This window comes from Neofelis nebulosa, chromosome X (genome assembly GCF_028018385.1).
Source record: "Neofelis nebulosa isolate mNeoNeb1 chromosome X, mNeoNeb1.pri, whole genome shotgun sequence".
Lineage (NCBI taxonomy): Eukaryota > Metazoa > Chordata > Mammalia > Carnivora > Felidae > Neofelis > Neofelis nebulosa.
The window spans coordinates 42153280-42163994 of record NC_080800.1 but is presented as its reverse complement, the minus strand read 5'-3'; the positions used below and the strand labels follow the sequence as shown (position 1 = coordinate 42163994).

Sequence of the window (10715 nt, the reverse complement as noted above, 5' to 3'; positions counted from 1 at the left end):
ATTATCATAATTATACAAATTTAAATGGACTGAATCTCAAGACACTAATGTGGGATTAAGGAAAAAAACATACACAGTTACAAAAAGTGTATCCTAAAGATAAAAATGCAAAATAAAGATTTAGGCAAAGATACATAAGGTGAGTGGCAGCAAAATAAAAGCAGCAGTGGTGATATACTTATCAAATTAAACTCAAGGTTAAAAGCATTCAAACAAGGAAAAACAAAAAAAGACAAAACAAGGAAAATACATAATGTCATACTGCAATATGGCCTAAGATATACAATTTAGGATGCTGCTCCCCCCCCCGCCACCCCCACAAAACACAGAACCACAAGGAGAACGTGTTTTAAAAGATTATTGCATTTATTGTATCTTTCTGTAATATAACAGCTGAAGTAGACAAAAAAAAAAGAATCAGAGTAAAGAAACATTAATCATCAAACTAGATTGAAAGCCTTAATGAATAATCTATACCTAGCAAAGAATATATTTTCTTCTCTTATATCCATGAAAGTTTTTCAATTCAGTGGGATATATGACCTACAAAGAAAATCTTTTTTTTTTCCAAAAAAAATTTTTTATGCTTATTTATTTTTGAGAGTAAGAGAGACAGAGTGTGAACCAGGGAGGGGCAGATAGAAAGGGAGACACAGGATCTGAAGCAGGCTCCAGGCTCTGAACTGACAGCACAGAGCCCAACGCAGGGCTTGAACCCACAAGCCATGAGATCATGACCTGAGCTGAAGTCAGACACTTAACCAACTAAGCCACCCAGGCACCCCTACAAGTTTAGATTCAACAGGCCACATTCTCTGATCATAGAAAAATCATAATTACAAAAAAGAAAGAAAAAACAATGAATACTTAATAGTTAGACACTAAGAAACTTTCTTCAACAGCTAGGATCAAAGTGAGAAATCAATTCTGAAGTTTCACCTTTCATACCAAAGTTCAGGAGCTATAAGTGCATTTAGAGGAAAGTGTGTGGCCTGAAATCCTTTACTATATCTATATATCTATACCTATATCTATATCTATATCTACATCTATATCATCTATATCTATATCTATCTATATCTACTTATTTATACTTATATAAACAGGAGACTGAACACACTAATATAACTGAGTTAAGAATTTGCTTTAAAAGATCAGAACAAGAACAAAGAAATGAAGTAAACATATGAAAATGAAACACCAAACAAAATATCAAGAAGTGGGAATAAAAATGATAATTTAAATAAATAAAATAAATATAATAAGGAATATGAATAAATTAAAAAGCCAGTTCTTTCAAATAATCAATTAATTATGTGGCTTAGCCCCTGGAAAATCTGATCAAGAGAAGTACAAAAGTGCACTAATTAGTAATTTAAAGAGGAGACATTACATGAGGTTAGGTAGTAATATAAACTAACTATGGGGGACTATTAGGTATAAGTCAAGAGCAACATACCTAACCATTTAAGTGAAATGTGTGAGTCCCTGGAAAAAAGGAATTATGAAAATTAATGAAAAAAATCATAAGGGACCAGTGAGTAGAGAAAAATTAAGAAAAGTGTTCAAGTCTCTCATTTCAAACATACCAGCACCCACAGGCAGCATTATCGGACACACCTCCACAGGAGACCTGGCTGGGGCTGACAAAGGCAGATATGGCAGAGGTCTCAGTCTTCCTCTGGCAACTCTATAGGTGTGAAATGGTCGTGACCACAAGGGGCTTCAATGTACAGGGCAGGCTGGAAAGGACAGACCCAGAGCAGTGTGGTGGAGGGAGCAGGAGAGGATGTGATAGGAAGTGCTGGGGGAGACGGACCAGGACTGGACTGGCAGGGGCCAAGGCTGACAAAAAGAGCTGGGACCTCATATGATGATAAGGTGTGGAACAACATGGGCAGGGGCATGACTGCCATGATACCTTGAATCCTCCTCAGTGTCCCAAAGTGGAATCATCGGGGGGGATTATCCTACACTCATCTATCTCCCATCCCATTTTTATAACACCTTTGGCCTGGGGAATATTAACAATTGCATAGAAGTTGATGAATGCGCTGTGCACTAATCAGGTGCCAACTACACGTCTGATGGCCTAGAATGGGGGACTGCCAGGAACAAAAGCCATTGGCGCCTTCTTTATAAGGTCATAGCTCCCCTGACAGAAGAGGGCCCACTGAGCCCTGAGTGGGTATCACTTCACAGCCACTCTGCATGTGCACTGCAGCCTCCTCCTAAGTACAGTTGCACTGCCACCCACCGCCATCAGAGGTTTGAAATTGATTTGTGGCCAGAGAGACAGGTTAGAGGGCCCTCAGGGGATATTAATATCCTTTGTTCTTCCAAAGTATGTCAACAAAATTCCGGACGGTGGGGGATGAAGGCAGGGCAGATCCTTGGCCCTGCCAAGTTTCAGGGAAGAAAGAGAGAGAGGGATGGGGAATGATGGCAACAGATAGCAATTTTGAGGACCCCTTCCCATCCAGGGGTAAGCAGAGACAGGAGCCCAAATAGCGAACAGAGAAACACAGAGAAACTCTAAGATGACCTAAGAAAAAAGTGGTTATAGGAACTAGTGTGTGAAGAGTTCATTGAGTGTCTCCCTTGCACAGAGTGTTGGGTACAGGATCTCAGTCAAGCAGGGCTCAGCTGTCTGCTTTGGAGCGCAGGTCAGTGGTGAGCGGGTCATGCTGGACTGTCTGGTGAAGCATCAGGGCCAGAAGCCCTGCCCGGTTTGTCATAGCTGTGCGCACCTTGTGCTCCTGCTCAAGTAGCTCTTCCAGCTTGTTCAACTGTGGGAGGTAAACATGAGAGAAGGATTTCAGGATGCTATCCCACCCTTTCAGCCCCAGTCACCATTGTGGCCTACCGTGCGAATACGCTCTAGGTCCACCTCAGCACGCCTCAGTTTCTCCCAGCAATAGTGGAGGTTGCACACGCGTTTAGGTAGGCGACAGAAATTACCAGTGAACTCAAAGACATTGTGCACTAGTGGGCAACCGCACACCTCATCACCTGATGCCTGTGAGGAAGAATAAGGGATGATGAGGTACGGAGGAGGATAGAAATGGAGTGATCAGGCAGGCATTATGAGGAGAATGGGAAATGGAGGGCACTCTGGCAGGAAGGAGAAGAATGGGGAATAACTCAGCGGGGGTGGGGGGGAGAAAGGAATTCAGGATTAGGTAGAGAAGAGGAGGCAAAAGGGGAATTATCCTGCACAGAAGATGAAGGAAGAAGTTAAATAAGCAGGAATAGAGGAATGGAGGTGATCAGGCAGAAAAGATGGAAGAACAGAAAGAGATCAAACCAGAGTGAGAGTAAGGTTGGAGGGAAGGTCTGACAGAGAGAAGTAGATGGAAGAGGGTTGGTAAAGCATGGGAAAAAAGTGAGGAATGACACAGGGAGGGTGGGAGTAATAGGGGTTGGCTAAACAGGGAGGAAGAAAGGATTTAGGAGATGACAAGAAGGGAGAAGATGACTGGAGGCAGTGAGGCATGCAGAATAAGAACGAAGGAAAGTCAGAAAGTAAGGAAGAGAGGGAGGTCATACAGGGAGGAAGAGAGGAAGGTGGGACAGTCCAGCAAGGGGTGGGAAAGGAATGTATGATGGTCAAGCAAGGAAAGGAGAAGAATGGGGAATGGTTATACAGTGAGGAGCAAAGGAAACAGAAATAGGCAGAGAGGAGGGAGAGAGAAATGTAGGGGGGTAGGTCAGGCAGAGAAAAAGTAAGAACAGAAGGTAATCAGCCAGCAAGGAGCAGGGAATGTGGGGTGGTCAGAAAGGGAGAAGGGGACACATGGGAGTTGGTCAGAAGATATGAAGGCAGTCAGGCAGAAGGAAGAAAGAAATAGGAGGCAATCAAGCAAAGAGGAAGAGAGGAATATGGCAGGGAGAAGGGGAGGAATGAAAGATGATGAGGTAGGGAAAGAAGAGTCACCTTGGGATCTCTCGAGTGCTCAGGACACAGCACCTGAAGCCGCTTACAGTACCTCTTACTCTTTGGGTTGTAAACATCACAGAAGAGCCTGGTGGCCCTGGGGGGAGGATGAAAGTGAAGTGCTAAGGGTCAGAAGAAGGGAGGTCCCACCTGAACCCCAAAGCCCATATTTTGTCCCTAACCCCACCCATACCCTGCCACTAACCTATCCACCTCTGTCTCTGAACACACCCTCTGATCTTTCCCACCCTGCTCCTGACCCTGTCCACATCATGCCTTTGACCTCAACTAGCACCCACACTCACCCTTCAATGCAAGTGGGATACATGGACCCGAAGGACGACTTGCCTTCATACTGGGAAGAAAGAGTACAAATGGGAGAAACTGTGGACTTACACAGCATGCCCTCCCATGACAAGCCCCAAACAACACATTTGTCCCTGTGGCTCCTATGCTCCTGTCTGCCCAGCCAATGTCCCCCCTCACCATTGGCTGATGTTCCGGTCTTGGCCCTCCTACTAAGGATGGAAGAGAAGCACAAATGGGTAGAACCATGGATGTGTGTTACATTTTTACAACAAATACCCAGGCACCAAACATGCCCTCCTCCTCATGGATCCCACCCAGCCAAAAACACGTTTACCTCCTCTTCCCCCAGCCAATTCCCTAACCTTGACAAAACAGTGTTCCATGTGGCGCAGGGCGACATGCATGTTAACTGACTGCCCGCAGGAGACACAGAAGATCTGCAGGTTTGCATTGTTCCTGTTATTTTTGTTGATCTGCACAGGACAGTGGAAGGGCCAGTGAAGAGTGGGCAAGATAGCAAATACCTTTCTGCTCCATCCCACCCACTCCCATGCACCTCCTCATCCTTGCACACAGGCTGCTGCTTGCCACGCAGAATTATGGCCTCAAGTTCATAGAAATGGCACTCCATGTCCTTCAGGCGGGTGTGAGTGTCCTGCTGCTCTTGGTGGATGCGCTCAAGCATTTTCTTGCCACGCTCCTCAGCAATACAGGGGCTCTTTTGCCACTGTTGGATGCGCTGGGGCAGAATCGCATAGATGCGGCTAGAAAAGGAGACAACAAGAAATGGAATGGGTAGGTAGGGACATCAAAAGAAAAAATGGGTGAGTGACCGAATGGTGGTGAACACGTGATTGAATGGTGGATGGATAGGTGGGTAAATGACTATAAGGGCGTGGGTTGGCGGATGGAATGTGTATGGGTGGTTCAGTGGGCAGGTGACTGTAAGGGTGAATGGATGGGTGGGTAGGTGGATGAATGGTGGGAGGATACACAGGTAGAGGGATAGACAGACTTACGGATGGCATATATTATGCCCTACTCCACACCCTGTCGCTTAACTTCACTCACTCAGCTGCGAGCTTCATGCCACAATCATCTGAGCAGTACTTGGAGCCTGGCCGGGTAGGATACACACAGCCAGGTCCCAGGCACTGCCGCAGCGAGGCCAAATCCTTGGCATCTGCCTTCTCTTGGTGTTTACGCTTTGACATGAGCTTTCGCTTCTTCTTCTTCTTCTCTTCCTGTGGGACAAGAGTGGTCAAGGCAAGGATAGGAGAGTTTATGTCAGCTTCCTAACCTTGCAACCCAGCCCTGTGTTCCACCCAACCCCTGTCTTCATGCCCCCCATTCCACCATTTCTGTCGCCTTGCACTCCACCTTTTTATTCAACTTCTTTTTCTTCACTTTCACTGCTGCTTTCTGCATTGCAGGATCCAGGAGCGGAAACTTCGCAGTGTCACTCATCCAGGACTGTAGGCCAGGAAAATGCTGGCAGGTCTTCTCAACTTGTTTCTTAAATGATACTTGGACACTGCCTCACTTCATTCTCCAAACTGATGACCCTCTCTGTCTTCACTGTCCCCTTCTTTCCACCCAGAGGCCCGCCATACGCTTATCAGGCTTTGTCTAAAGTCCCCTCTCCAAATGTCCTGGCATAGGTTTCAGCCCTGAGGAAGGTCCTTTTCAGACAACAGCTGGAGTGAGGCTGTTATCTGAGAGGCCTCTTTTATTGCTAATGGCACTGCCAGCACCTGGTACTTCTGGGACAGCCTGGGCTTCTGCATTCCAAAGTAGGAAGCTGTGATTGAATGGGCAGTGGGCAGTGTGAAGGGCAAACCCTTGCACTAGCTCCACTCCCCCATCCACCCTGTGTCCTAAACTCACCAGAGACCAGGAATTACAAGTAGGGCTCCTGTGATGATGGGAGGAGGACTCTGGGTCAGCACTGAGTGGAAACAGACTTACCCTGTCCCAACACTCCTGGTCCCACCTTCTGGCCAACATGGCCAGGTCCCACTGCACCTGCCTGGGACTGAATGGCACCACCTGTCCCTGCTTGCCCACTTTATCCAGACACACCTGGCTGGTCCTTCTCACCCCCATTTTGCCCACCGAAATGCATAAAGCCCTGCTTATCTGCCCAAAAAGGCTGGACTACACTCCTTCACAGTTGGTCAATACAGCCTGCCCTGCCCCATCCTTCAGGACATACTTGCAACCCTGCTTGCCCTGTACCATGGACCCAAATAAGCCACCTCTGCCTAGCCCACCCAAACATGCATGACCCCACACCTCAGACATGCTCCACCCACCTGCCTGCCCTACCCAGTCTCTCCAGGCCCCGCCTGCCAGACTGCCCTCTTGGACACATTCTGTCTCACCTTACAGTCCCAGCCCTGTGAGCCCCATACACTACGCCAAGGCATACCTAACCCTGCCTCATACAACCATACAAGGCCCTTCCCTCTTCCCAGACTCTCTCAGCCTCATATGATTCTCCCACTTCCTGTACATACCCAGTTCTGCCTTACCTTCCATGTCCTAGGCCATGCCAAGCCCTATCCACCCCCACTCCCCACATGCACATGCCAGATCATGACCTGTCTGCCCTGACTCACTTACCTAGAATAATTTTGTGATCTTTATTCTGAAAAGTACTCCTATGTGAACCCAGTGACGCCAAGTAAAATATATAAATATACAAAAATTTCGAAAATTTATGTGTGTGTGCATATATAGATATAGATATGCACACACACATACATTTTGTATATACACATATATATGTATACATACACACAAATCACTTTCAGTGATTAAAAGAGCAGGCACACACACTGAAAGAATATACACTTTTGAATAAGACCATTATCAGTTGGAGAACTCACACTATTATTGAGCTAGAGATATAATATTAATAAAAAACTGACCCTGAAATTAGCCTTAAAGGAAGTCTGAACACATTCCAATGAATGAGTATCACATAAGGCACAAATAAGTTGCATTTGAAATTAATAAACGGTTTAACTTTTGAAAATTGAAAAGGCACTTTTTTTTTTTTTTTTTTTTTTTAAATTTTAACGTTTATTTATTTTTGAGACAGAGACAGAGAGAGCATGAACAGGGGAGGGTCAGAGAAAGAGGGAGACACAGAATCTGAAACAGGCTCCAGGCTCTGAGCTGTCAGCACAGAGCCCGACGCGGGGCTCGAACTCACGGACCGTGAGATCGTGACCTGAGCGAAGCCGGACGCTTAACCGACTGAGCCACCCAGGCGCCCCGAAAAGGCACTTTTAAGTAACTCTTGGTAAAAAGAAAAATAACTGAAATTGGAAAAAACTTATCACTTAATAAGACCGAAAGCAATACATACCCAAATGTGGAACTTTAGGACAAAAGTATGAGAAAAGAAAGACGGAAATTAGTGACCCCTTGCTTTCAACTCAAACTGCAACGAGTCACTATCCCAACTCCAACCCATTACCTGACCCCCCCATTAGCAACGCCAAAATCCACTTTAATGACCCACACACACACCTCTCCAGTCACAGAACCTACAGTCCCTCTTCAAAACCCTTAAAAATACCTCAGCACCGAACAGACGCTTAACTGTCCGGAGCCTCCAGGCAGGGACCGTGAAATGGTTGACAGAACTACTTCCGGTTCCGGTAGCGACTTTAGCTCCGCCCCTTCTTGGATGTGTTGGGTTTGTGCTTGCTCAAGGTCCTCTGCAGAGTTGATATACAGACAAAAGTTAGAAGAGCATGGTTACAAAGAAATGATACAGCTACACGTGTGCCATTCTTCAGAACATCACCTCAGGCCTACATGGATACATTTGTCTCTTCTGACATCAATACCAAGTTTCATATATTGGAGTGATTGATCATTGCATTATTGTATATGACAGGAAAATTGATCCCGTTATCATTTCCGGTTATTTTGAATAATTTCGTGTCATTACTATTTTACCATCTTCTATTATTTTAATTGTGTAGTAAGCAATGAGAAAAACAAACAAAAACACATAAGTCAATTTTTTAGTCAAGAAAAGAGAAAAAGATTTATAGAAAAGCCAGGAAAAAAAGAAATCAAAATGTAAGAAAGTAGGAATAAGTTCACATTTCAAGTTCATATTTTATTACATAATCAGTAATAAAAAGTTATTAATGGGGTAAACTCTCCAGTTAACGTCAAAGATTGCCATTTTGGATGAAAAATAACAAACCTAGTCATATGCTGTTTATGCCAAACTTAGCAAATCATTAAGATACAGAAACATTTGAAGCAAAGGGATAGAAGAAAATTTTCTAGGTACATGCTAATCAAAATGAAGCAAGGTCAGTTATTTTAATATCAGACTAAAGAGACTAAGACAAAAAGTTATTCATTGGGATTGAAAAGGTAATTTCAAAATGACATGATTCATCATGAATATGTAAAAAAATTCAATCTTATACACAATTAAATGGTGTAAAATAAGTATAAAGAAAAATATATTAGAACAAAAGGTGATTTAGAAAACAAATATTCCCATTATAGAATATTACAACCCCACTGCTCTTTCAATTCCCACTCACTCTTCAAGACTTAGCTTTGGCATCACTATCTGCAAAGCTCTCTCTGCTTCCTTTTCATCTGGATGACCAGACTCTCTTCTGAATGAACTTTTGGACATAATTATTTTTTTAAGTTTATTTATTTTTGAGAGAGACAGAGACAGCATGAGTCAGGGAGGAGCGGAGAGACAGAGGGAGAGAAAGAATCCTATGCAGTCTCCACGCCGCCAGCACAGAGTCCAATGCAGGGCTCAAACCCACAAAACTGTGAGATCATGACCTGAGCCAAAACCAAGAGTCGGACACCTAACCGACTGAGCCACCCAGGTACCCATGGACATAATTATAAAAGCAAGGAAGTTCCTTTTATTTTAATCTTGAAATTAAGAAAGAAATGGGGGCATTGTCTGAACTCTTCAACCTGTTTTGTGCCTGTCTTCTTCACTAGAAATGAAGGTAGGAACAATGTTGGTCTTGGTCACTTCTGGTTGCCCAATGCCCAGTTTACTGCCTGGCACACATGGGTGTCCAATGACCAACAATGATCAAAGGAATGTATCAGGGGCCCTGCCCCTCAAGTGTTGTTGCAAAATGGAAAATTACTGTAATTTATCTGGTTCTGTATTATTCCTTGAAGATAAAAGCAAATATACGCTGTAATTTACATTAGAGTTATGTTTTAAATATCTTTGACAAGAAAATCAGTGTTCAAAAAATGTTTAAGATCTTTCTGTGAAGAAACTATTTTTCCTTGATTCAAGCCTGGCATCTAATGACAATGCCCCTAGCTAAATCTTCACAGCTTATATCAAACCCAGTTTAGGGATCTGGGCAAGAGATAAGAAATCCAGGCTGAACTCAGAAGTAGTCTGTGAGCTCTAAAGAAAATTTTAACCCACTCGTTATGGTCGTGAAAGTTTATAAGCACTACTTGTGGTGTCCAAGCTAATGTTTTAACTTCTCTTTGAATTATTTTTCAAGACTGTGGCCAACTCAGTGAGTCTTGGACAGCTTTTTGCTCTCCTTCACCTCTGACTTCATACCTACTTCTCCAATGTTTCTTTACTGCTGTTTTCCTTCATTCTCAATTCCACAGCACTAGTTTAGGTTTCTCATATTTTACATCACAATGAACTTCTTCCTCTGCAATGTGGCTGGCTGATCCATTTTGCCTCCAGGATTGTATTCCCAAAGGGCTACAGATAAATATGTCACCATCCTCCCTGGGAATCCTCCTTAGATCCCCAGAATCAGAATCAGTTCTGCACTCTATGATGTTCCCCTCAAAGTTCTGTATGACAGGGGCCCACTTCCCTGAGACAGACACGTCCTCTTCCCAGGCCCTCCAGGTGTCAAACACTCAGGGCATCCTGGATATTCACTCTCTTGTCAATCCAGCATAGGCTCCACATACCAGGCCTTTGCTCAGATCTGCCCTTCTTTTTTGCTAATTTCTGCTCACCTTTCAAGACTCAGCTTTGGCACCACCACCTGTAAAGTTCCCTCTACTTCTTTTCCAACTGGGTGACCTGTGTCTCTTTCGAATGTACTTGTGGGCATAGTTATAACAGTGAGTGGTGTTCCTTTTACTTTAATCCTGGGATTATAAAGGATGGGGGGTTGCTGATTATACCTCTCATATCTGTTCCATGTTTATCTGTTTTTTCCTGTCAACATTCTGCTTATCTTCCAAAACTAAGCTCAGATGCTTGCCCCACTAGGATACCTTCTCCAAACCCCTTTCTCTTCCTTCTTCGGTTTTTCCACAGCTTCTGTCATTCTGCTTTGCATCACTGTGTGGATAGCAGGGTTCTCTCCTCCACCACACAGTTAAGGCAAAGCTGAATGTGAATGCCCTGACTCCCAGCCCAGTGCTCCTACAACAATTGCTAGTGATTCTTGACTTA

General features: G+C 44.1%; 1 protein-coding gene across 1 annotated transcript; it reads right to left on the bottom strand.

Annotated features, from left to right (window-relative positions):
* Window positions 1-344: 344 nt before the first annotated feature.
* Window positions 345-7292, bottom strand: LOC131502636 (CXXC-type zinc finger protein 1-like). Its single transcript, XM_058713501.1, has 8 exons — window positions 5627-7292; window positions 5318-5490; window positions 4803-5010; window positions 4609-4719; window positions 4243-4292; window positions 3938-4034; window positions 2867-3019; window positions 345-2789 (listed from the first exon to the last, which is right to left on the bottom strand). The coding sequence occupies exons 1-8, from the start codon at window positions 5711-5713 to the stop codon at window positions 2643-2645; spliced, it is 1026 nt and encodes a 341-aa protein (XP_058569484.1). The 5' UTR covers window positions 5714-7292; the 3' UTR covers window positions 345-2642.
* Between the last annotated feature and the right edge of the window lie 3423 nt (window positions 7293-10715).

Excerpts from the sequence above, each read along its gene's own strand:
- LOC131502636 (XM_058713501.1), bottom strand. The coding sequence starts at position 5,713 with ATGAGTGACACTGCGAAGTTTCCGCTCCTGGATCCTGCAATGCAGAAA. Across the intron at positions 5,011-5,317 it reads GGCATGAAGCTCGCAGCTGA|CCGCATCTATGCGATTCTGC; the intron begins GTGAGTGAAGTT and ends CTCCTTTTCTAG. Across the intron at positions 3,020-3,937 it reads AGCACTCGAGAGATCCCAAG|GCATCAGGTGATGAGGTGTG; the intron begins GTGACTCTTCTT and ends TCTTCCTCACAG.